The 27,589-nt window shown below is 40.7% G+C and overlaps 1 protein-coding gene across 6 annotated transcripts in view; it reads left to right on the plus strand.

The window, feature by feature from the left end:
* Nucleotides 1-27,589, plus strand: part of PHEX (phosphate regulating endopeptidase homolog X-linked) — a 232,999-nt gene that overhangs the window by 165,086 nt on the left and 40,324 nt on the right. For all 6 annotated transcript variants that reach the window (XM_042975235.1, XM_042975236.1, XM_042975237.1 and 3 more), the window contains 2 exons: nt 7,312-7,415; nt 16,217-16,275. In XM_042975235.1, coding sequence (XP_042831169.1) covers nt 7,312-7,415; nt 16,217-16,275 — 163 coding nt within the window. The remainder of the gene's footprint in view (nt 1-7,311; nt 7,416-16,216; nt 16,276-27,589) is intronic.

Raw genomic sequence — 27,589 nt, forward strand, 5'->3', positions numbered from 1 at the left:
TCTCAAAGATTTTAGTGATTTCCTCAGTGTTCTACGGGGAATCCGAGCCTGGACTGACATCTGGGCCCAGAAAGCTCTGCAAGGTCCTGGTCAGGCACCTGCACTGGAGGAAGAGTAGTGGGTTTGAAGAATCAATGGGCGCTCCTTCCCAGAGCTGGTTGGGAAGGGGGAAGAATATGGGGGGGGTCATATTGTCTAGGGGTTAAGAGCACAGGCCTTGGAGTGATTCTGCCTTTTCTACTTATTAGTTGTTTGATCTTGTGCAGCTTCAGTTAGCTTCCCTTTGGTTATTGGCTGTGGGTTTGCAAGCTTCTCAGAAGCTTCCTGGGGGTAATCCGAAACCAGCCCCCATGCTCAGCGGGTGGGGAGTGAAGGAAGAGGCAGGCCGCTCCAGGTTGGTAGGTGGTAGTTTAATAAGCCAAGGGGCTTACATACTAGGGCAGCAAGACAAGTGTATCCCTGCACCTGCTCGCCAAATCTTAAAAGTTTATATAGAGGCTGTAACTAGGTTCAGTCATGTATACTGTGTAAGTGTTCTCAACACCTCATCACTATCTCAAGGCCGTGTCCTTGGAGCCGCCTCTGGGAGCGGGGAAAGACAAGTGGAACTCACATTCCAAGGCCAAGTATACAAATGTAAAAGCACCTTGCATAATGTTCTGCTGCATAAGTAGGTTCCCTGTGAGGGGTAGCTATTACTTTGTGGGTCAGAATGAGAACTGTCACTGCTGAGAAGAGCATCACCAGGGCACAAAACTCCTTAGGAAGAGAGCCTGAGTGAGACTGGCAACTATTCCAAGTCAAAGATGTAGATGAGACGGTGTGAGAGGCATTTTGGTGTAGTGGTTGGGAACGCAGGCCCTGGAATCAAAGTGCCTGGAGTTAAATCCCTGGTCTGCCATTTATTAGCTGTGTGGCCTAGGGTAGCTTATATAACCTCTCTGTGCCTCAGATTCCTCATATTAAAATGGCGATGACAGTAATAATCCCTCCCTTACACAGCTGCTGGGAAGATCAGGTAAGTTAACATATTTAGAATATTTAAAACCTATCCTGGCACACAGCAAGCACAATATAAGTGTTAGTTAGGACATCTTTAATATGTAGTTATGATAGGTTATTTTGGTGTGGAAAATTCATTATGAATTGACTCGTGTGGTATCCAGGTGCCTCAAATTGATTTAAAAGGCTATACATATGGAACAGTCTCAAGCTTTAAGCAAATAAGATAGCATCAAGGGCCCACTGTCCATATTGAGTTGATCAACTTTTGTTGGCAGTCTGCTGTTGTCTAAGGTGAGTGCCCAAAATGTAAGTACTCACCGAATGCAGTGAGTGCTTGCACTGAATCCAGATGCCAGACAGGATGCACTGTTCGGTATGTTTCCTTGTTTCCCTAGGCTCTGAACTGAAGCCATTAGACACCAAGATGTTAAGTGCTTTTGTCAAGAAACGGCTTTCGTCTGACTCATTGCCGGAGTAGACACAGTTGAACTCAAGAGATGCTAACAGTTTAAAAAATGGGCAGTGAGAAAACATCCAGATAGTGAAATAAAAATATGTCTGTGTTCAGAAATGGATAGAAGAAATGAATAACCCCCAACCTGAAACTAGGTAAAGGATGCTAGATGTGATAGTAATAGTGTCACCGAGGTTAATAGCTGGCGTACAGTGAGGCTGTGTTCTCAGGTCTGGGAAACATGTAGGTAAGGGCTACTCTAGGGCCTGTGAGAAATTTTTGGTAATACAAGCTCTGAGTGTTGAGAGGCTGTTGGAAATGAAAAACAGCTTACTTCATTTGACACAAGCAAAGATACGATTCATCAGGCAGAAAGGCAAAAGGAAAGAGCATAGAGATTAGGTAATGGATCGGATGAAGGTCAAGGAGAAAGGTTGAAGACTGAAGTTGGGCTCATGTGGAGGTAAGAGCAAATGGAAAAGAACTTAGAGGCAAATGTAAAGAATTAGAGGAAAAAAAAATTCCCTCTGTGAGTTGACAAGGTAAACTGAGCTACCCAGCAAAGTATTTCTGAACACCACTCGTAATTTAGTCTTTGTGAAGAGCAGGAGATGGCCTTTGTGTGAACCCCGAGTAGCATGCGGGAAAACCTACTAGTTAGCTTAAACATGTAGGTGTAGGTCCATTTTCAAATTAGCCTCACAAAGTGTTCTTTCATTGATCCTTGATGAAAACAGACTCAAGAGCAAGTTGACGTCAGTTGTGGAAGGGTTGGCGCATTAGCCTATTAGCCGGGAAAGCCACAACCACACTAGGCATTTCAAAGTGAGGGGAATTAATAGGAAGAGGGGCTGAAGATTCTTCCAGCATCATCATAAGAAACAGGAGAGAGAATGAAAGAGAACAAACACAGCAGCTTTTCACCTCCTGCCACCTGCTGATTTCCCCCAGTGCCTCCTATTGGCAGGAAGCCAACTGGCACTTGGGCCTGGGAAATAGAGTTTTCAGATTCCCAGCCCCAGCATTATAGAACAGAATAAGCTGAGATACAGTAGGTAAATAGTCGGCCCCACTAGGCGTTTCACTCATTCTTGTGAAAGCCAATGGAGAATTAGAGTAAGGGCTAAAGTCAGAGTCCCAGCTGGCCTCTATTTACTTAGGAGAATTGGATCTGGGTAATTTTTTCAGAGGAGATTAGTGTTTCTGGTGAGTGATAAACACATACATACATAAACATATAAACACACATATAGAGATATCCAGATGTGTGAACCCGCACAATATTCTCTGGGGGTGGGTCTTGGTCTTCTCTAGCCAGTGGAGCGTGTGTGTGTGTGTGTGTGTGTGTGTGTGTGTGTGTGTTTGTCAGTGACAGAGAGTGCTACTGCTGCTATGCAAGAGTGAGGTGATATTTAGGTGACATGCTCCAGAAAAACAGGGTGTAAATAATTCTATACAGTAGGTAAAGAAACAAAACATTGTCCTGAGTTCTCCCAAGTTACCTCTGGCCACCATGGCCCTGAAGAACCAAGAATTGCCGCTGGAGGGCAGTGCCCTGGTGTCTGCTAACCTTCCAGCTAGCCTTCCTTAACTCCCACACACTGGCCTCCATCTTGAGTATTCCCCTGTCAAGAGCAGGCCATGACCTCCTCTTTCCCCCAGTGGAGGCTACAGGGTATCTGGTTCCATGTGGTTCCTGGCTGATGTGCTAGCTGGTGATCCTGAGAGTCACCCATATGTGGCTGCTTTTGGGAACTCCATCATCCACAGTATACCATATATGTAAGTTCAACATTTTGAACATTATCTCTATGTATGTATGTACGTATGTATACACACATAACACTTATGGACAAAGCCATCTAAATGCAGCAATCTTGCATATTACTGTGCCATAACTAAGGGAAAATGTAAGTATGAAATCTGAATTTCGTTAAGGTTTTAGAAAATTCTATGGATGCCTAACATAAAACCTTTCTTACAGATACTTGGATATATCTGAGTATCTTTACATGGATTTAACTTAAGTGTTGTAGAATCTGTACATCCTATTGGCTTGTGTAGTGTCTTATCAACATGTACTTATCCTACAGGGAAGCTGATCACATTTCCTTGTTCTGCCCTTCCTACATGTTCCTCACCCTTGAGGTGTGGTAATAGCTTTATGTCTTTATCCCTTAAGTCTGTGATACTTGATTCTTGGCATTCAGGATAGGATTTCCAAGAAGAGAAATTCACATTCCCCTGAATTTTCGGATCTGGATGGCTGTTCCTAGGAAATGACATGAGAGCCCCAAATAGTTTCCCAAAGATCACTCAGTTGAAAAGTCAGATGTAATTGATTGAAAATCATTATCAGCTTGACCTATGTTTTCACCAGTAACAGGACAAGAGGCTTTTGAAACAATTAGTGTCCCTTGCAGAGGTTAAACATTATTTTTGAAGATTATAGGTGGTTTTATGTTGTTTATGTGCATTCATTGTTGTTGCTGCTATCTCTGCAAGTGAAAATTTCCCAGTGGTTGCTGGGTTTCATAGTTTTTTCCCCTTTCATTCAAGGGCCTCCTGAAATATTTGAAATTATCAAAGTATTATCACATGGTAGAAAATTTGGGAAATAGAGAAAAGGAATGAAAAAGCACCCATGATATTGGTACTGGCACATAATAATGCGTAATTCTGTTTCAGTGTGGTGTTTTCTTTCTAGTTTTGTATTGCTGAAATTGATGCTTACAAATAATTTTGTATACTGACCTTTACCATGACTTATTCTCTTGTCCTGGTCTTCCAGAGCCTTAACTAGCATTATTTTCACAGCTGTATGATAAGTAAACTGCCATGATGTATTTACTCACTGCTTCTCCTCCCACCTTTAATTCTTACAGTCCCCTCCTCCTTCCCTGTACTGTTTCTGTTGAATCACCAGCATTCTTATTGAGACCAATGAAAGTAACATTGAAGTAGGAGCCTAATGATTTGAACCATGTGGCCTTGCCAAGTTCCATAATCTCTTCAGCTCTTTTCCCATCCATCATTTGGGAATAACATGCTGGCCCTTCTGTCTCCCCAAACACTTAACTTGTGTCACAGAGAAAAGTAAAATTTTGTCCCGTTACCTGTGTTTTCCATTAAATAAATGGACTAGAGTGATTAAACTAGGGTAAGAAATCACAAAATTCTGTTTAATAATTAATACTATTTTAAAATTGTCCTTCTAAATATACATAAGCCATGGACAAATTGTAGTTACTTGCCTCTGAGTTTTGTTCCCTATGATTATTTTTATGGCAGTGGTAGGACCTTATTTATTTAAAAGTATTTTTAGACTTCAGACTCTTCTTTTTAAGGAAATTTTTGGATGGTTTTCTGTTTAATGTCTATAGAACAACCTGAATATTAAGGCTTTTTTTTAATGGAACAGGAAAGTATCATGATTAGCAAACTCTTCTAAAAGTAACAACCGATCCCACAGATATTACTGAAAAGTTACTATTTTTGAACGAAATTCCTTTGAGAGAATTTCCCAGAAAGTGTTGAGAAACCCAAGAATGTATCTGAATTTTTCATCAGTTACAATCACATTCTGAAAGTTCTGGTAGAGCTATCTTGGGAACAAAAGCTAAAAAAGGCTAAGGGTTGAACAGCAGACACATCTTTTAACTATATGACCCGGGAATGCATTAGGATTGTTAGTTAAGGTCTCCTCCTAAAACAGGGAGCTTACTCTGTGTCTTCTGAGACTTTGAGTATAAATTTCTTCTATTTTTAAATACAAACAATTATAAGATTTTATTTTGAAGCATCTCAAACATTGGAAAAGTATGTAAAATCAAATTTTGAACACATCAGCTTTAATAAATATTAAACATGGCTACATTAGCTTTGTAATGCACATATACATTTGAAATGAATAAAATAGATACCATGAAAATTCTTTCTGTAATCCACCTTGACCTAATGATGCCCTTTTTTCTTACTACCTCTTCCCTAGATATAAACTCTATCTGGATTTCAGTGTTTATCATTCCCATGCATTTCTTTATGCTTTTGCTACATAGGTATGGATCCATAAGCAACATATAGTATTGGTTTACATGTTTTAAAACTTTAAATTAGCTCATACATGCAGCTTGCCTTATTCACTCAGCATCGCTTTTGAGATTATTTCATGTTCATGCATACATGCCACTCTTTTAATAAAAGTGCCATGTTGCTTTCCATTATGTGACTGCACCACAGTTTATCAGCCACTTCACTAAGAGGCTTGATGGAGGGACAGCTTAAAGTCGTATCTTTATAATTGGTTGGTCAAGTAGAACAGCAAAGGTGCCAGGAATTGATACTTTCATTCCTGCATTTCTCCCTGTGCCTTCAGTTGTTTTGCTCCTTCCTTTATATTTTGGCCTGACCTCTGGAAAGGTTAAGATGAATCACTAACAGAGATACTCTACAGACATAATGAGTATCTATTGTATGTTAGGGAAGAGAGCCAGACATTGGCCAACGAATAGGTGACTGTCAAATCTGTAACCATCAAGTTGTGTGTACATGTGTGTATATTTATAATGTAATGCCTGTGGGTTTCATATACTTGAGTTTGCTGTATTTTAATTCTTGCTTTTAAAATCATATGGTTTAAATACACAAAAAATATAGCCGATAAGAATTTGATTACTGTTGGTTATTTGCTTATTCAAGCATGTATTTTTCTTATTTGTCCCAGTAATATATTTAATTAATTAATTAAAAGTTTATTTATTTATTTTTAGAGACAGAGTGAGAGAGAGAGAGAGAGAGAGAGCGAGCAAGCAGGGTAGGGGCAGGGAGAGGGGAAAGAGAGAATATTAATCCAGCTTCGCACTGTCAGCACAGAGCCCGATGCAGGGCTTGAACTCATGAACCACAAGATAGTGACCTGAGCTGAAACCAAGAGTTGGATGCTCAAAGGACTGAGCCACCCAGGTGCCCCACCCCAGTAATACATTTTAAAACCAAAGTATTAGATATTACTACAAACCATTGCGTTTACTGTTATACAGATAATATTTAATAATATTTAGGTTAAGTAATGCTAGTTTTGTAGAGAGCGGCTATAGAATTGAAATTGTTTGCCATTCTCCTTCCAAAAAAAGATAAGGAACTCAAGAATCTTTGATGTCTGTTTCCCAATTGTAATGTACAAATTGTTGTGAGACATCAGCTTCCTGTTTTTCTATGTAAGCTGAATCTAGGATTTGCCTCTATAATGTCATTAGTTTTTGGTGACCAGAGAATTTTTTTGTGTGGTAATAGAGAAATATCTGTTAATAACGGAATTATCCTAGTGGCTCCATTGTGCTCAGGATGGGAAATAAGTCCCTGAATCACTTTGATTTTTTTTTCCTTCATGAACAAATGCTGATTACAGTAAATTGGATTTTAACATTTGACTAAATCATCATCTATAAGCTAAATGAAGTTTTAGCTGACTAAACTGAATAGTATTAGAAGAACCTATGTTACAAGTAAATAACGTACCCATTTTAGAAAAGATGAAGGACTCAGGTGAGCCAAGAAATTTCAAACCTAGGATAATAGGTTCTGTAAAGGTTAAAGTAGATTTTTCAATTATAAAGCAAGTGAAACGCATCATAAATTATTGCAGCTTCTCTTGTTTTTTACTGCGATCCAGAAACCATCGTATTGATTTTGGGGCTTTTTATTTAAAAGGAAAATCACTGAGATGAAATTTCATGGCTTTGTGGATACTGGGCTAACTGGTGGAGGTGCTGTGAGGAGTGCAGCTTCTCCGTTGGCAGAGCCCTCTTTTATCTGCACTTTGAACACTGATGGTTGTGGTTTGTTTTATTCAGATCAAGTTTTCAGAATCCGACTACTTTGGCAATGTCCTGCAAACCCGCAAGTATTTAGCACAGTCTGATTTCTTCTGGCTGAGAAAAGCGGTTCCAAAAACAGAGTGAGTAAAAAAAAATTAAAAAATAAAAGAAGGTGAAAGAGATAAATATGTGGTGGCAAGTGAAGTCCCTTTAGGTCAAATTTTGTAATTTCCTCTAGTCAGAGTAGCTGGCTGTCCAGTTACCTTGGTTTGGCAAAATCTGTTAGGTGTTGATGAATCTTATTTGTGATATTATATGAATCAGTTCTTAATTCTAATTATGGCATCAAAACATACTGCAGGAATGCTTATTAGGGTACAAACGTGTGAATCATTTCTAGATGTACTTATGAATATATGTATATTGAAAACAAATTGCTCTAGAATTTCACACTCAGGCAGAAACTTTTGAAGATCTTAAAAAAGAACAAATACTTACAAACTATAGTTCCAAAGTAGAAGTAATTGTATACTTATGAAGTAACTAGAAGATTTTGTTGAAGCAGTAAGTGTCACAGAACTGATGGCTGTATAATTTTTCTCCAGTGGCAGTTATAATTTATTCCCCTTCCTCCCAGCTGCCTGTAGGAACTTTCCCTATAGGTAGGCAGTTTCCCTAGGAACTTTTGGGGCCAAGGCCAGCCATGATTTCCTTCCCTAGCAACATGTGTATGATGCTAATGATGGCATCTAACCATTATTATGTTGACAATGTGCCAGGAAGTGTTTTACATGTTAGAATTAATTTTATCCTCTTGTCATTTCTGTGAGGTGTACGTACTATTTATTATCCCCACTTATCAAATAAGAGGCTTACAATTAAGAAATCTTCACTTGAAGTTTAGATCACTTTTTTTAATTGAAATACACCTGACACAGTGTTCCCTGTAAGGTTTAGATTACTGTTGGTTCTGCCTGCTGGTACTTTAGATACTGTTCTGCTGGTGCCCACTTCTCCACTGTTTTTCTCCATGTGCTGCAGACTGCATAATTTCTGTTGATCTGTCTTCAAATTCATGGATTGTTTCTTCTGCATTTTCAAATTTGCTTTTGACTCACGTAACAAATTTTTCATTTTGGTGATTGTACTTTGCAATTTCAGAATTGCCATTTGGTTGTTTTTTAGTTTCTGTTTGTTGTGATTTTCTGTTTGTTCAGTCACTGTTATATTTACCATTAGTTCTTTGAATATAATTTAATTCTGTAGGCTAATTTGTAATGGCTGCTTTCAAGTCTGCTAAACCCAACATCTGGCCTTGCTCAGTTTTTATTGACTGCATTTTTCTTAACACTTTTGTCTCTTTGTATAGCATATTTTTTTTGTCGTTGAAAATGACATTTTGGATACTACATTGTAACAACTATGGATTCTGATTAATTTTTCTGAGGCTTTAAAAAAAGATAACTTTCCTTGACTTAGATTGCAGAATCTATCTCCTTATATAGTAGGCAGCCATGGAGGTCTCTTCTCATCTTTTAAATTCTTATGTTTATTTTTGAGCCTCATTTCCCAGAGGTTGTCCCTGTGCCTGCACAGCTTAGCGCTCTGCCAGGGATTGGGGTAGACCTTGTGCTCAAACACCTGGAATAGGGAGGGCTTCTGTCCTCTACCAGTTGATCTGTGTATGGGCTGGGAGTACATTTCTCAGTTAGCCTTGGAGTTCGCTTTCCACTGGGCTCGCTTGAATCTTTCCTGTATGTGTGTCTAGGGTCCCAGGCAGCCAGGGGTGTGCGGAGACCTTACCTCACCCTTCTATGACTATTTTATTTCTAAGATCTCCCTTTTAAATTTCGGGCTTGGGGTTGCCTGGGTGGGTCAGTTGGTTAAGCATCTGACTCTTGATTTTGGCTCAGGTCATGATCTCATGGTCTGTTAGATCGAGCCCCGTGTCGGCCTCTGTGCTGACAGTGCAGAGCCTGCTTGGGATTCTCTCTCTCCCTCTCTCTGTGCCCCTCTCCCCTCAAGTGTTCGCTCGCTCTCTCTCTCTCTCTCTCAAAATAAATAAATAATTAATTAATTAATTAATTAATTAAAAAAATTCCTGGCTCTCCTGTCAGTCTTCCCAATGGGAACTGTAACTTCAGGCTGGGAGAGCTGTGGGCATCCTTTCATTTGTTTTCTACCAAGTTTGCCACTTTTAGCTGACAAAGCTGCAGGTTTTCACCTCCACCTCCAATTGAGTCCACCCCCTGTGGCAACAAAGCTGCTGATTTGCCAGCCGCCCTACCTGTCCTGATAGAACAGAGTTCTCACTGACCATGCTGGGAAGGGCAGGAGCAGTCCCTGGCAAGAAGGCCACAGACTCCTGTTCTACTTACTTCCAAGCTCTAGCACTTTTTCATAATTAAACATTTTTCAGTTTGTTGTTTGGATTTGATGATCAATTCCCAGAGCCCTAAAATGGTTGTTTGTTGACCATTGTGTCCAGTTTTATACTTGATTTTTGTGGAAGGAATTTGCTGACTATTTCATATCATCATAGCTGGAAGCCTGTTTTCCATGGCCCACTTTTTTTTTATGGCCTACTTTTTAACCTTGGCTGATATTCTGGTCTCTGGATGTTTGACTGGCTCTTTTTATGCTCTCTGGGTCTCTTGTTACTCTCCCTTTCAACTCCCTGCTCTTTTCTAGACTGTAGAAACTTGAGGCTCTGTACCAGCCCTTGGCTTAAGCTGTGAATACTAGCTGTCCCTCTTACCCATGGCTCCCAATCTACCTATCTCTGCCCTCTGCCCTTCTGGCCTTCCTACAGCATCCACCCACAAAGTTAGTTCAAAGTGTTCACTTTAAGGAGTAGGCCTAAAGCTGAACCATTGCTCTACCCATCCCTGACTCCAGTCAAAAGAACATAGGTTAGAAGGTTTTCAGACTTCTTTGGAAATGACAGGCAACTGCTTTCAAGCCATGTGCTCCAGTGTCCTTGGTTCTCTCCTCTCATCACAATGTCTCTTAGCCCGTCTCTCCTGCTTCATTCCTAACCTCAATCAGTCAATTGAAATTTTAGATGTAAAAGAAAAAGGAAATTTTTAGATATAGGGTTCTAGAGATAGCTCCTTGAATCTGACAACCTCAGCAAATGTTTTCCAGTATCCGGATGAGCATCTCCATGTAGTATGGTAGTCACAGATCTGTGTGAATCATCCTGCTCTTTCAGATCTACTTCAGATCGGTTCAGACTCTTCTTGCAGTTTGTGGATAATTCAAGATATTTTTGTCACCAGTATTTTCTTGAATTTTTGGCGTTTGTGCTTCTCCATATTAGAGGTACTGTCAAGTTAATTCAGTTTCAAAATGTCATTATGCTTTTGGGTGTGTGACAAGGCCTGTGCTGCTAATTGAAAACCTCCTAAATGTGTCCTTTTTACCATCATCCTAAAATACTGATGGACTGTCAGATTCAAAGGGTCTTGTCTATTTCTCTTATTTCATTCATGCCTTGGAAAAATGCTGGCTGACTTTGTGGGCTTAGGCAAACCACATGATTCTGTGTAGTTTTCTTCTCCATCAGCAAAAACAAATACCTCTTTCACAAGGACATTAAATTGGTTGATGTTTCTGGAAAAGTTATGCATGAATGAAAATCCATGCAATAGTACTAATTCTTGCTTCCTCAAACTATGTGTCTATTTCAGGGAAAGTAACATTAAGAAATTGAAGGTCCTCTTTGTGTGGTAAAGGGATAGGATAGTCTATTTTTTAGAAGAAATTTTGGGCTGCTCCTTTTCAGGCATTGTAGGGAATTTTAGCTTCATGACACCCACTGGCTTTAATCGACATCTTTTAGTTTTGAAAATTGATGAGTTAATCTAGTGGGAGTGATTCTGGAGTAGCTCCACTACACTAGTTTACTTTGAATAGCACATCATGATTATATTTCCACAAAGCCCTGAAATAACATTTTGCTTCTTTGTGGGTATAGGAGATAAATACCCTTTATCTTTCATTCTCATGGAATCCATTTTAGCCGAACTAATGTGCATTAAGAAGTTTCTAACGCAATGGGAAATGTCAGCAAGAATGGAGTTAATTGGGTGGTCATCCCTGAAGGTACATATTTAGGGGTTGGTTCTCAGAATTGTCACTTCATCAGCTCACTTAAAAATAGAGGATTTACTCTACTGCTTGGCTTGAGTCAAAAGTAATTTTTTCCCTTAGGATCCCCTTTCTTTGACAGAAATGGCTTTAAGTCAGCTTCCCTATTAACTCACTCTCACTCTGCTGTGACCAGACATGTCTGGAATTTCTTTCTCTATCTTTTCAAAAAATAGGTAAAAATAGATCAAATGTCTATACAAATTATGATTTTCCCAGAATTTTTGTTTGTAAAAGCATTATCTATAGCATGGAATGGGAAGGATATAATCTACAGGGTATTAGAAATAAAGTAATAAATATTCTATGGTTTGACCATTCCCTATTCCTTTGACTATCTTTAAGAGTTGATAGGTAAAATGTAAAACTTTAGCCTGATGTATATCTATTTTATATGGTTCAAAAAATCAGAGTACCAATGTCCTTGTCTTTAAACAACTGTATTTCATTATTACTATTACACTCCTTTTGTGTATTCCATTGTCCAGTATAATTTCATCCCCATGTATTTTTCTTTTGAAATTTATACGAGACCTCTTCCCACCTTGTCCATTAAATCCTTCCCCAAACACAGTCTGCAGGAACACCCTAAAGTCATGGTAAGAAGAATTTAAAGCACTTGAAGGACACTTTTCGTTTATTCAAGTAGATGTATATATAGCAATAAATTCATTTCACTAGATGTAATGATCTTCTGATCAGCACATGCCACTGGGACAATGGTCTTAGCCCATAAAGAGCTTAACATCTTGTTGGGAGACAAGTTGTGTTAACACATATGCTTTCAGGGCCCAATCAGTTAACAGATGGTGATGTAGACAAGTGTAAACTGATGGGGGGCGGTGGGGACCGTGGAGAACCAGTCATTGTACACCTCGTTTAAAGGAGTTCCAGTTCAGTCCTTTTAAAAACCGTTGTGATGGGCAAACAAAACATTTTCATGAGAAAAGTCAACCCATTGGTTACAACTTCATCTACGGACAACCACTTGTCAGTGTTTCAGTTATCTATCTCCTGCAGTCTAACAAACCACTCCACTAGGCTCAGCGGAGTGCTTGTTGTTTATGAGCTTTCATGTAATTACAGTCAGAGAGTGGCTGGAGCTGGAGTCATGGGGGAGGTGTCTTCTCTCATGTCTAGTGGCTGATGATGGCTGTTGGCTGCCTATGGCTTTGCATACTGGGCTTCTTTATAGCGTGCTGATTGAGCAAGAAGCTCCAAAGAGCAGGTTCCTGAGAAAGAGAGGAGGAAGGAACCGTGTGTGCACACTAGGGGGAGGTTGTATTGCCCTTAATTGCCTGGCATAGGCAGTCCCGTGGTGTCATTTCCACTGCATTTTATGTTTTAAAACCAAGTCACCAAGGCCAGCCCATAATCCAGAGGAGAGGACTGTAGACTCCACTTCTTAATGGGAGGAGTGCAAAAAAAATTGCAAACACATGTTAAAATCAGAATAGGTAGCCTTATATTAGAGAATGGTAAAACTAAATATATAATACACTTGGATATAATCAGGGAGATATACAGAATATTTAATGGCTGGTTTGGCATAGGCAGTGACCAATAAGAAGTAGCAGTAGCGCCCACAAGTGGTAAGATCTACTGGTGCAGCCACTAAATATCAGCTCTGGGTACAATCAAGGCTCCAAACATACTTTACAGACAGCACCAGCTCTGGGAATTCAGGAAAGGTGAAATCGTGGGCCTGAAATAAGAGGTTGTAGGTACTCTTGCTGAAGCTTCAGAGGCCCTATCAGGCCCCCTCTGATTGTTTGATCTCTTTGTTTTGTCCACCTTTGTTCATCAGCAGTTAGAATCATTTTTCCTGCATGGCCCTTATCCTCACATTTTGCAAGTTCATTCTTTGCTGAAGGCAGGGGAGAGAAGGGATGAGCTCTAGGGATATAAATCATCTTTTGCACCTATTACGCTTCAGTCCATTGTCCTTTAGGACTTGACTCAATCTTCAGACATACCAATGCTGGGTTCTTTGTACGGTAATGTGTTAATTTTCTGTTGCTGCTGTAACAAACTACCCAACGTTAGCAACTCAAAATAACACAAATGTATTATCTCACAGTTCTGTAGGTCAGAAGTACAGGATGCCTTGGCTGTTTTCTGAGATCTAGCTTTCATAAGACTGGAATCAAGTTGTCAGCTGGCTGGGCTCATAGCTGGAGGCTCTGGGAAGAATTTTGTTCCAAGCTTATTGAGTTGTTGGCAGATTCACTACCTGCCAGTTTCAGAACTGACATCCCTACTTCCTTGCTGGCTGTCATTTGGGAGCCACTGTTCCCTTCTAAAGGCTTCTCTCTGATCCTTGCACCATGGTCCCTACATCTCAGAGCCAGCAACGGCCTGTGGAATCCTTTTAACTCTTGGAATCTGACTTCCTCCCCGACATCTCTGGGACTCCAGACACAGAAGGTTCTCTACTTTTAAGGACTAGTGATTAGATTGGCCTCACCTGGATATCCAGGAGACCATCCCTGTTTTAAGCTCCTTAACCTTAATTATATTTGCAGTGTCCTTTTTGGCATGTAATGTAACCTCTTCACAGGATCCAGGGATTAGGACCTGGACATAATTCCACCTACCTCAGGTAGTGACCTTAGAACGATAAAGGTGTTTTCCCCTCCACTTGTTTCCTCAAGAAGGTAGACCAGCCAGTAAGTTTGTTTGCTAAACATTGGGGCTTATTGAAATACTAATCCTAACTCTGAAGGAAAAGAGTACACATTTTATGGAAAGGAGTACATGTTTCAGTTTTGACTAGAGGAGGCACTCTCTTGATTTCCAGTAATGTCTCCGGTATACTGTAACACTTAAGAGAACCGGTTTGAAGTCACAGCAGATCTTGCACAAGTACATAATGCTTGTTAAGTCTCATTGTCCTCATCTGTGAGATAGGCTAGTGATTCCTACAGTTGCTATGGGGAAGACTACAAATAGGAAGTGCCTAGGGCATTGTGAGCGCTCAGTGAAAATTTCCTATAGCCACTGTTACTTCTAATGATAATAGAATGATGTATTTGTGGACTTCTTTATAGGGAGAAGGTGTGGGCCGATCAACTAGAATCAACCCTTGGATTTCCTACCAGTTTCATATTAGTCTGACTTAAATTATTAGCTTGCCATAATTCTTCTGTTAGATATAAATCAGTAAAATGATTGTTTTGAAAAGGGATCTATATGAGTTTATTTTGAGCAATTCAGTTTAAGACAGATTGCTTGGTTTTTATCATAAAGGGCAGAAACTCACGGGCCTCTAAATCAGGGGTCAGCACGATGCAGCTTGTGGGCTAAATCTTGCCTGATGCCTGTTTTTGTGGGGCCCATGAGCAAAGAGTGATTTTTAGAGATAAATGTTTGTAGTCGATCTAATGATATGAAGCACTAACTCTGAATCCCAATTAAGCAAAATGTTATTTTGCCTCTAAAGAATTCCATTCTTCTCATTAACAGGCTGTCTTACAAAAAATTGTACTCACTTGTTCTATTTTTAACTTTATCAATAAAATTTTGTGGAACCCTTTCTCTTACGAAAGAAGTACCTACATAACATCTTTGATTTTTGCCTCTTTGCCTACAAAATGCCTAATTGTCTACCATCTGACTGTTTACAGAAAAAATTTTGCGAAGCCCTGAGCTAAGTAGTTCATGCATTTAAAGTGGAATGTAGACTCTTTTTTAAAAATTATTTTTGAGAGAGAGACAGACAGACAGACACACAGAATCCAAAGCATGTTCCAGGCTCTGAGCTGTCAGCCCAGAGCCTGACTTGGGTCCTGAACTCACCAACCGTGAGATCATGATCCGAGCAGAAGTCAGATATTTAACTGACTGAGCCACCCAGGTGCCCCTGGAATGTAGACTCTTTATAGCTGGAAGGTACTCCCCTGATTGCTTAATGCAGGATCTTTAAAAAAAATTTTTTTAAGTTTATTTGTTTTTTTGAGAGAGAGAGCGAGAGAGAGAGCAGGAGAGGGCAGAGAGAGAGGGAGAGCAAGATTCCCAAGCAGGCTCCGCACTGTCAGTGCAGAGTCCGATGTGGGGCTCAAACTCACAGGCCATGAGATCATGACCTGAGCTGAAATCAAGAGTTGGACGCTTAACTGACTGAGCCACTCAGGTGTGCCTCTCAATGCAGTATCTTAATTTTATAGCTGAAACCAAACCCCAGGAAGGTGGGCAACTATTCCAACACAATCCCGCTACTTAGTAAAAGAGGCAGGATGACTCATTAGCTCTTTGGATGCTTACATCTGTAAACTGTCCACTGGAGCAGGGAGAACCTCTGGGTGGCATGGTTATACTTTATCCATCTCTCTTTACATAGATTTCTGTGTTGTCATCAATGCCAAATGTCGAATGGACAGGTCAGAAGTGATGCAGCATAGAAAGTTAGCTGTCCCATGGATCTATTGAACTAGGCCTGCCAAACATCAGCTTCTTGCTGTTTCCATCTATGGGGAGAGCCCTTTAGATTCTAGAATTTCTCATTAAAGCTATTTCAGAAGCACTGGTGCTGACTTTTTCTGTTAAGTTAGTACTAGTGAATAAGCAGGCATGTTAATATATTCTCACTGAACCATGTTCAGTTTATGATGAGGCTGCTCATTGAACAGAGCAATAACCCTAAACTGAGGTGGTAATTTCCCCATGTGCCCTATTTCCCCATTGCTTGCTGGTTATTTGCTAATAAATCTTGCCACATTGTGTTCATTCTTGTTGCCCTCCCGCCTGGATAATGATGATTTCTTGGTGGTATTTGCTTCTCTTTCTACAGGTGGTTTACGAATCCCACGACCGTCAATGCCTTCTACAGTGCATCCACCAACCAGATTCGTGAGTACTGGCTTCTTGTCTCCTTGTTAATGTGGTACAAAATGGAAGGAACTTTTCCCTGACTGTGATTTCTTTATTTCCCTCCAAAAGTGATCAGGTATGTGGGTGAAGGAAGTTTAAGTTTCTGTATCCATATGCCCGATTTGCTTCACTCCCTTCACCTAATTAAGTAAAAACAAAACGAAACGAAAACAAACAAAAACCCCAAGAAGACAGAACTACAATAAATAAAACTACAGGGCAGTTGGCCATGAAAAGAAAACTGTAGTCATCTTTCATAATGTTCTTAATGACTTTGTCCGCACCGTTTTTGTTTATTTCTAGGATTGATGGGGAAAACAAGCAGGTAGCTGGGCAGATGATAGAACCTGAGGGGCCTGTCTATAGAAATGCTTGGAAATGTTCTAATTGACCCTAGGATGTAAAGTCTTAAGTGGCTTTTATTTACACATATTGTGTAGGTAAAAATGCCACGATAAGTTTACAAAATGACTAAAGGTCAGATTAAATAAAAAATCTGACAGTACCGAGTGTTGGCAGCAGGGACACATAATTATTATTGGTAGAAGTGTAAATTGCTTCACCCACTTTGCAGAGCAATTTGGCAATACCTAGAAAGGCTGAAGATGTCCATGCATGTCTGTGACCATCACTGCCCTCCTGGCATGTGCCCCGGTGCTTTGTTTCTCCAAGTGTGATCTTGGGACGGATAGCAATGGCATCACGGAGCAACTGGTTAGAAATGCAAATTCTTGACTCTTAAATACAGAGAACAAACAGAGGGTTGCTGGAGGGGTTGTAGGAGGGGGATGGACTAAATGTGTAAGGGGCATTAAGGAAGACACTTGTTGGTATGAGCACTGGGTTTTATACATAGGGGATCAGTCACTGGAATCTGCTCCTAAAATCGTTGTTGTATTATATGCTAACTAACTTGCATGTAAATTAATAAATGCATAAATAAAAATGATAAAAAAAAAAAAAGAAAAGCAAGTTCTTGTGCCCCACCTTAGACCTGTTGTTCACAAACTCTGGACATGGGGCTCAGAAATCTGTTGTATTAAGGCTTCCAGGTGACTCTGACGCAGTTTGAGAACCACTGCCCTAGAGAAGTCTCACAGGAGGAGGCTTGTGTGAGAGTACTCATACCGGTGTTGTTTATCATAGCAGAAATAGTGAAATAACCTACGTGTCCGTCTGCGGGAAAATGACCCCAATGTGGCCTGTTCACACACAGGAATGCCAGACAGCAGTGAATAATGAGTGATCTAGAGCAACATGCATTCACATGGATAAAGTTCACAAGTATTGGTTGTGGGGGGAAAACAACTGGGGAAATACTATCAAGTGTGATACCATATAAAAAAGTTGAAAAGCATGCAAAAACATTCCTATGTGTTGTCTAGAGGTACATCCTTTTGTAGTGAAAGTAGGAAGACATTCATGAGAATGACAAACATCTGAATGCAGGGCGGCAGTGACCTGTTGTGGGGAGGGGAGGCTGCTCCTGCTTTAGCCCTTGCTGGTTTCTCATCCCTTCTGCGCCTCCTCTGGTCTTTGTCTTCACTCCCTCACTTGGTGATAACATCTAATTTCATTCTTTTAAGTGCATCTCTGTGTGCTTTGTTGAATGTGGGCGATGGAACTTACAAATGCTTGCCACCCTTGGCCACGGGCCCACCTCCTCCCCGCGAGATGTAGCTTCCTCACTGGCCTGCCCACTTCTGTCTTTATCCCCCTTCAGCCTTTTCTAAATAGAATATTGCAGCCATTTTAAGATGTTTTACAATCATCTCAGGTCCCTCCTCTGCTCAGCACCCCTTATCGCTTTCCCATCTCACTCAGGATAAAAGCCAAATTAGTTGTGATGGCCCTCAGACCTCTTACTGCTGCCTTATCTCCCCTCTGTTCCAGCTGTACTGGCCTCCTTCCTGTTCCTAGAGCGCGGGACTCCGTTCTCTCCTAGCATTTATAGCAGAGGCTCTTTTGGCCTGGGAAAATTCCCCAAGTGATCTGCATGGTTCATGCTCCCATTTCCTTCAAATCTTTGCTTGAGTGCTAACTTCTCAGTGAGGCATCCTACCTGCCCTCTGTAGATCCTCTCTGCTCGCCCTCGTACCCGCAGGACTCGCTAGCCAGAAAGGACAGCTCCGGAGCTGTGGCTGCCCACTCCCGGCAGGCACAGCTCATGAGAGTCGCCCTCGTGTGGTCACCTTTGGGAATGTCAGTTTCTGAAGGACTGGTGTGAGAGCTTAATGAACAGAAGGAAAACAAGCAGATGGTGGTAATATTTGATTTCTACACTAATTTGTATAACAAAATCAGTTGTTAAATATTTTGAATACTTTGAATGTCACTCCTTACTATAGAAATACTCATTGTTATCGTGAAATCATTGCTTACTTTGTCCCCCAGCTTTATTGAGGTATAATCAACGAAAAGTATATATAGTTAACATGTGCACCTTGATGTTTTGATATAGCTCCAAGTTGAGAATTAAGCTGCATATGTTACATGGGAACTTAAGATTTTTGAGATATTAATGATTACTACTTATGATATGAATTATATGTAAATTATAATAACAGTTGGAATAACCTATTGGGCAATAGAAAATTCTTTAGATTGTCCATTTTTTATTAAAAAAACACACTTTTTACTTTGAGCCACTTTTACAATTACTAAAAAGTTACAAAACCAGAACACAGAGTTTCCATGTATCCTTTAGCTAACTTCCCTCAGCGTTACCATCTTACATAACTATAATGCAACAATCAGAACCAGAACATTAACATTGCTATACCACCGTTAACTAAACTTAAGGCCTTACTGAAATATCACTAGTTTGGCCACTCAAGTTCTTTTTCTGATCCAGAATCCTATCAAGATCCCATGTTACATTTAGTCATTATTTCTTCTCAGTCTCCTACAGAGTTTGATAGTTCTTTAGTCTCTCTTTGTCCTTCATGACTTTGACACCTTTGAAGAGTACTGGTCAGTCATTTTGTGGAAGGTCCCTCAGTTTGTGTCTGTCTACTCTTTTCACGTGATAGGACTTAGGTGAATGCATTTGGGGCATGAATGTCACAGAAGTGGTGCCGTATCCTCCTTGGTGCCTCATATCACCGGGTTTGTGCTATTTATGTGTCTTATTGCTGGTGATGTGAGGCTACCCTTGTTCACTTGGAGAAGATGATTTCTGCTGGGTTGTTCCACTGTAAGGTTGCTATCCTCCCTGCCGGTGTAGTTGGCAAATATCTTGGGAACTATATCTCTGAGACTCTATCTATCCTGTTTCTCTCCGGTTGTTCGTTCACTGATTTTAGCCTCCATTAGTAAAACTTGTATGCAGCAAGCATCCCTGTGCTGTTTTCTCATTGCTCAATTTCAATTTCATCCCTTCCATTCGTATTAATGTGAATTCTATTGTAAAGAAGGGACCGTCCTTTCACGCGCATCTATCTGTGCAATCACATATTTTTTATAGCCTTATGAACTCATGGATATTTATTTTATTATGTGGATTCTTATCCAATGCTATCATTTTCTGTTTCATCGCTCAGAGTGTTTAGCTTTGTCCATGAAGCGATCGTGTGGATTTGCCGCTGGATCCTGGTGTCACAGTGCTCCTTAACTTGTTTTTCATTAACTGAAGCAAATGCCTGCCGAGCTCCTTGAGCTCCTGCATTCTCTCTGTTTCTAGAGCAAGTGGATGAGTCCCTCACTTAGCCTGGATCCCAGCTTTTCTGTTAGGAGTTTTCAGACTTGACTTGAGCATTTCTTCTTCCGGATGGGGTCCAGAAACTGGCGGGAGGCTGGCTGGCTCCAATGTAGAAACCTGACCCGTCGGGGTTGGACCGGATCCAGAAACTGGAGTTGCACTAGATTACCCATTTTAAAAGAAAGTGTTCTATGTAATATTTGGTACATGTCAAAGAATATACATAACATATTAAAACATATACATTATATTCCTATGAACCTACCACCCCCCAAGAACTAGAACATTCTCCATATCATTACATCTGTCCATGCTTCTCCCCATCCCATTCATCTTGCTTACTATAGGGGTAACTAGTTTTCTGCTTTTTGTGCTTATCGTTGTCTTTTTCTCAAAATAAATTTTAAACCATTTGTTGATACTTATTTTTGCTTATTTTTATAGCATAATAAAAATGGTATACTGCATGCAATTTAAAGCTACTTTGTTTTTTAAAAATTTTTATTCTTTTAGGGAGAGAGTGAGAGCAAGCAAGCATGAGGAGGGGAGGGCAGAGAGAGAGGGAGAGAGAGGATCCCAAGCAGGCTCCACGCGCAGGCCTATGCGGGTCTCTTATCTCACAACCCTGAGATCATGACCTGAGCCAAAATCAAGAGTCGGACGCCTGGCCAACTAAGCCAACCAGGCACCCCTAAATCAACACGTTTTTAGGATTCATCCTTGTAGCACATGGCAGTGAGTTTTTCATTTTCCCTGCTGTATAATATTCCATTGCATGACTGTACGTCAGATTATTTACCTAGACTACAGACTTTGTTGACAGACCTTCGTGTTCTCCCACTCCAGGTTTTTGTCATTATGGACAGTGTTGCCAGTCTGTATACTCCTCTGCTTGTCCCCTGATGTTTTGGGTATATACTAAGAGTAGAATTACTGGCCTACAGGTTATGCAAATACTTAACTTTACCAGATAACATCAAATGGGTGCCAAACAGCATGTTACAGAGTACAGATGTGTTTTCATCAACTCTCATTTTCATCGCCTATTGGCATTGGTAGACTTAGTTTTCACCAATAGTGGCATTGAGATGGATGCTTCACCCATGTTCCCACACTCACTTTCCAGTGTCAGTGAATGCTTAACAGCTCCTTTGGGGATTTCAATGTGCCTAATAATATTTTGCCTCTGGGATTCACCCCTGCTCAGCCTTTTTCTTGTCTGGGAAGAGGTGATCCTATCACAGGTTTACTGAAGAAGCATCCCTTTCAGGGTAACCCAGTGGTTTCTGGAAAGCTTATGAACACAGGGGTTTGAAATGAACAATTTGAAGCAGTGTTTTAATTAAGAGATTCAAGCTGTTTCTATTTTCCTAATGACTAGTGCTTGCTCTCATTGTAAATTACATTACCAGGCAAGATGACAAGGAGTCCTTTGGGTGACTTTTTCTCTTTCTGTCTTCTTTCTGACTTTTTGGACTACAAATTAAGACAGGTGGAGTTCCTTCTTAGACATTCCCCACTGGGTTTCCTGGGAGTTCCCCTCACCCCCAACTGCCTTCTTGTTCCTTCAGTGAAGAAGTGAAAAATTGAGGTGATTTTCTGAAATGAACATCTTTATTGATTAGGGGCTGATTCTGACAGCATGTGGCCATCTGTTTAATTGGGTTTCACATCTAAGATGTAACTATACTTAGTAACGTGATTTATGAGAATTTCATTCAGTTCCCATTACCGTTTTCTGATTTATGCCACTTAAGTCCAGTTCTGCATGCAGTAGAGATTTGAGTAGACAACACAAAAGCCTATAGGTTTTTTTGTTTGTATTATTTTTGCTTTTTGTTTGCAAATTCATGCCTTTGTCCGAAACTTTATGGTTTGTGGCCATATTTCAATGTTAGAATTTTGCAGTGTGGTTGTACTTCTTATTTTTCTACCATTGTCAAGCTGGGTAGCAGTGTCTTCGGACACAGAGTGTAGTGTGACAGTAATGATTTAAGTCTACTCTGTGAGGAGTTATACAGAGGAGTCATGGCAGAATTTAATTATATTTGAACTGATAAGGTGGTTAGAGGGGAAAACAAGGAGCTGAGGTTATTGTTGCCTCCGCTTATGTTTTCCTAGCTTTGTGATAACGACAAAACTGGTCTTCCTGCTTTTTATAGGAAAACAGTAAGGACCTTGAGTGCCACTGATTTAGTTGTATGACCCTGGCCAAGACATTTTTTCCTTCCTGACCCCTCTTGTCCCCTTAGGCCATACGTTGAGGTTACCTAGTCTCACAGTCTTCGGTGAGGACTTAACAAGATGGATTTGAAAAGTGCCAGCATGTTGTCGAGGTTGGAGTTTGCCCGTAATCCCTAGGATAGCTAGCTAGTCAGTCACAGGGTGAACAGCAGAATGTGAGAATTTGTGTGTGTGGGGGGGGGGGGAAGAGTATTTTTGACCTTTGCTTTCAAGGAATTAAAAATTAGGACAGTATTTTTATGTATTAAAAAAAAGTACAACCAAGTTGGAAAAGTGTTTGGCAGTTTGTTGATATCTCCTATTGCCCAGAAGTTCCACTCTTCATAAAGTAAGTCAATCCTTATGCCCACCAAAACACATGAACATTGAATGTTCATAAGAGCAAAAACCTTGAAAGAACCTATTGTCCTTGAATAGATAGGTAAATAAATTGTGGTACAGTCCTATAATTGAATATTATACAACAGTGAAGAATAAACCCCCTTCTACCTTATGTAAGCATGCCACTGACTTAATGCTTAGCGAAACACTGCATGGCTCCAGTCGTAGAAAGTTCAGGGCTAGGTGAATGAATCTAAGTGATGGCAGTTAAAATAATGGCTCCCTTTGTTGGGGGTACTGACTGTGAGGGGGCACAGGACACATTTTCTTTATTTATGAGGGGGTTGCACAGGTGATGGTTGTATAAAATCTCATCGTGTTCTGCTGTTAAGATTCATGCTTTTACTATATGTGTATAATACATAAACAATAACACTCCTATCCCCCTCCCTGTAAAATTGTTTATAACAGCATATAGCATGCATCCACTTTTTGGGCTTGTAGTAGCTTACATCAGGCCAACCTCCAGAGATGTGGATCAGGGATTGGTACAGTTGTTCTGTAAAGGGCCAAGTAGCAAATACTTTTGCCTTAGCAAGCCGTCTGGTCTCTGTTGTCCATTCTCAACTTTGCCATTGCAGCCACAGACAGTTCATAAACAAATGATCATGGCTGTGTTTTTAGTAAAACTATTTACATGGGCCATAGTCTTCCAGCCCCTTGTGTGGAGCACGGTAAACGGATGGGCTCCAAGGGGCCTTGAAGAGTGTTCTGACCCAGCTTACAAACTGCTTTGGGTCTGATCAGGTGGTAGTACCAGGGGCAAAAGGGTGGTAGGGCATACGGGTCACATTTGGCTTCCATTTCTACTACCATGGACTGAACTTTAGAATAAAATTAATTTTGTGTGCTCAGTATCAATGTGTGTCTTTAAAATGCTTCATTTCAATGTTAGTTTTTATCTTCATATGTCTTAAATCATATTAAAGAATTAGGTTAAGCAAATAAAATGTTGACTTGAAAACAAGCAAGGACTAAGGACTAAAACCAATGATACTATTGCCTTTGTTGTAATACACAAGGGATTTGGTTACCTGAGTTTAATCATAGATATTCTGCTAAAGAAGATAAGCCTTTGACCAGAGGCTGGGCTTAGGCTGTCATCAAACTATAGTATTAGTCCTGAAATCAAACATAGATTTGTTTTGCTGTTAAGGAAATGATGATGTTTCAAACTGAGAGAATTTCTCATACTTTGTTGACTCTGCCTAAAACCATAAAGTAGAAGCCACGTTAGCAAATACTCACTCACCTGTGGCCTCTAGTGGAATTTAATGAAATTAAATTCCTGAATCCATTTGACACTCTATTTGGGGACAATTTGGGAATAGTCTTTCATGGTTTTGGAGGTAAGAGGGCGGACACTGCAGTGGTTACCTAATCCAAATTTCTCATTATCTACAAGAGATTCTGACACTCATGGTAATTCTTCATACTTTTTTCCACTTTGTCACTTAGTATTTATGGATCCCCCAATGATTCTGATTACTTCTCAATGTTCACGCCGCTGTGTGGTCCCCTCCAACAATGAATAAAGCTGACCCCTGTAGCTAATGGGTACTGTGGAAATGATGGAGTATAACTTCTGAGGCTAGGTCATAAAAGACATTGTGGCCTCTGCTTTGCTTTCTTGGATTGATCACTCTGGGGGGAAGTCAGCATGGATGTCATGAGGGCACTCAAGAAGCTGGTGGAGAGGTCCACGTGTGAAGGACCTGAGGCTTTCTGCCCATAACCAGTACCACATGAGCACACCATCTTGGAAGCAGATTCTTCAGTCCAGCCAAGCTTTCTAATGACAGCAGCCCAGGCTGGCATCTCGAGAGCAACCTTGTGAGAGACCCTGAGACAGACCACCCATAGAAGATGTTTCTGAATTCTTGAGTCAGAGAAAGTGTGAGATAGTAAATGTTTACTGTTTGGAGCCATTATGTTTTGGAATACTTTGTTACAGAGCAAGAGATAACCAACAGAGATGTTACAACTTGATAGATACTGAGTTTGGTGCTAGGTTGTATACTATAGTATACTGTAGTAGTGAAGAGAGTGGGCTTTGATTTTGAATCCTGGATGGGCCACTAATAACTTGGAACCTTGAGTAAGTTACCTAATATCTTTATGCCTCAGTTTAATTATCTCAAAGTAGAGGTAATAGTAGTGACTTTCCTATAGAGTTGTCATGAAGACTAAAGGAGATAATATATATACAGCAAATGAAAGACTGGTTTTCAGTGGGTATTCAATAAGTCATAGCCATTAAGAATCCTTGCTTTTGAGGAGTTGGGAGAGACAGAAATGTGACCAGTCATTTATATGACATCATGAGTGTGCAACAGAAAGGTTTGCCATGCATCGTGAGAGCCATGGAGGAAGGGTAACTAATCTGGGGAGCAGAGATGCGCTTCATGGTGACAGTGATGTTTGGGTCAGCATCGAAAGGAAAAAGACATTTTCTAGGCAAATAAGGAGGTTGGGCCATGCAGGAAGGAAAGCTGCTGGTGCAAAGGTGACAGATAGCAGAGGCTGGCAAGTAAAAACCCTAGAGTGGTGAGATGGGCACACGTGCTGGGGAACAGGCTGCGTGTGGAGGAGAAGGAATGATGGAAGATGGCATGTGGAACAAGTAGATGAGGGCCTTGGAAGCCATATTGACAAGCAGGCTACAGGGAGCTAGGACAGTTCTCTTCGGGAGGCAAGAAATTTAAGTTCTGCTTTCTTAGTCTTAAAGCTCAAGGCATCCCTTGGAGAGGGAGAAGACTGAGGTCGCTTAGACCAGTTAGGATTTTGGCAGACAGTTCAAGAGCGGGATGGGGGGGAGTCTTAATTTAGGCAGTGGCAGTGATCCGAGGGAGTAGGGAACATAACTTAAATCCTGAAAGATTGCTTTCAAATAACTGTGCAGTGGTAATACAGGTGGCAATTTTCTAACTTTTCCACTGAGGCTTGAAACGGAGCACATAAAATGGAGATAACTGTTCTCTGCAGCCCTTCTTCACCAAGAGCTGTTAATATGCCAAGCATTGCGACAGATACTTGAACATATTTCTAATCTTCACGGTAGCTCTATGCACTTGGTATTGTGGGTCCATTTTATAGAAGAGGAAATCGAGGGTCAGACAGGCTAAGTAACTTCCCCGAGACCACACAACTAGAATATTGCAGAGTTGGGAGTATAACCCAGCTTCTCTGCTTTCATGTTTTTAATCTTCATCCTATGCCATTCGTTACTGCATCAGAAAGTGAGAATTACGTGAAATGATACATGTGAGTGCACTCTGAAAAGGTGAAGAGCATAATATGTGTTAGAGTATATATCATCGTTATGTCATACCCTCACTCACGTGGTGGGGAGATTGTTTCCATTTGGTATGGGAATAAGACACTACAAGATGTGGGTACCCATAGGAGTTGGGGGTCAGAAGGTCGGATGGTTCCCAGATCCTGCTGATGCCACGTCCCAAGGGGCTGAAGCATGGACCAGCAGGTTATGATTGGCAGCTGGAACAGAGCTGCTCTCTGCAGGCCCTTTGGCTGTGCCCATAATCTCCACGCATCCTTGGATTTGGGTAGAGTGGAACAGGTGTTACTTGAGAGATGCCATAAGCTACCTTAAAAAGAATATTTAGATGTACTGTCCAAAAGGTTTTACTTCATAAGATGGACTAAGGGATTTAAGAAGTTTTGTTAAATGAGCTGAAGTTGTCATAAACAAACTTAGAATAGGTTGCAAAATTGCAAGATGATGCACTTAGCAAGGTTGTGGGATACCTGTTAGAATTACTTTAAGACGCTCTTGTCCTGCTCTAGTCAAGGACTCTGGAGTTCCTAATACAGTCAGTCTCTGCCCCATCCCCCCTGCACCCAGACTCTGAGGCCAAGGAGGCAACTAACAATGACATTCTGGGCACTGCCATGGAGGACAGAGGTGCCCTCAGCTGGGAAGCCCTGCCATCTCATGGCCTTCCCATTACTGTGGTGAGTCCCAGGGGACCAATGCCTGGAGGGACATACATTTGGCACCTGCAGGGAGCTTCTGAAAACATACTCATGGGGCAGGACAAATGCTGTTTCCAGACACAGGGCTGTGCAGCTTCACTGCAGGGCTGGTAGCAGAAAACATGGGACGATTATCACAGTCAGTCTGATTAAAGAGGTGGGGTGTGAGTGGGACACTCACTGGGAGTAACCTGGATGTGAGCCAGAGCGAAGTGAGCATCAGGAAGCTGGCAGAAAGCCATGGTGATGGGAGACAGGGAGTCAGGGAGAAAGCTCTCTCGTTTATGTACATGGTCACAATCTCACTGGTCCTCCCTTGAAATAATCAGTAAATCTTTCACCCTTATTACGAAAGTAGTTAATATTTATTGTAGGAAATCTAGAGAATTTTTAGCTAAGCCAAAAAAAGTTTTTCCAGCAAAAAGTATTCTTTTTTTAAAGTTTTAATTTTAATTCCAGTTAAAATACAGTGTTCTATTCCTTTCAGATTTGCAGTATAGTGATTTGACACCTCCATACATCACCTGGTGCTCATAACAAGTGCCCTCCTTAATGCCCATCACCTGTTTCACCCTCCCCACCGACCCCTGCCCCCAGAAACCATCAGTTTGTTCTCTATAGTTCAGAGTATGTTTATTGCTTTGCTTCTCTCTTCTGCTATTTTTTCCCTTTGCTTGTTTGTTTTTTTAAATTCCAAATATGAGTGAAATCATATGGTATTTGTCTTTCTCTGACTTATTTCCCTAAGCGTTATACTCTCAAGTTCTATCCATGTCATTGCAAATGATAAGATTTTATTCCTTCTTATGGCTGAATAATATTCTATTCCTGTGTGTGTGTGTGTGTGTGTGTGTGTCTTCTTCATCATTCAGTAGACACTTGAGCTCCTTCCATATCTTGGCTATTATAAATAATGCTGCTATAAACACCAGGATGCATGTATCCCTTTGAATTAGTGTTCTTGTGTTCTTT

The sequence above is a fragment of the Panthera tigris genome, chromosome X, assembly GCF_018350195.1.
Source record: "Panthera tigris isolate Pti1 chromosome X, P.tigris_Pti1_mat1.1, whole genome shotgun sequence".
In the NCBI taxonomy this organism is placed as follows: domain Eukaryota; kingdom Metazoa; phylum Chordata; class Mammalia; order Carnivora; family Felidae; genus Panthera; species Panthera tigris.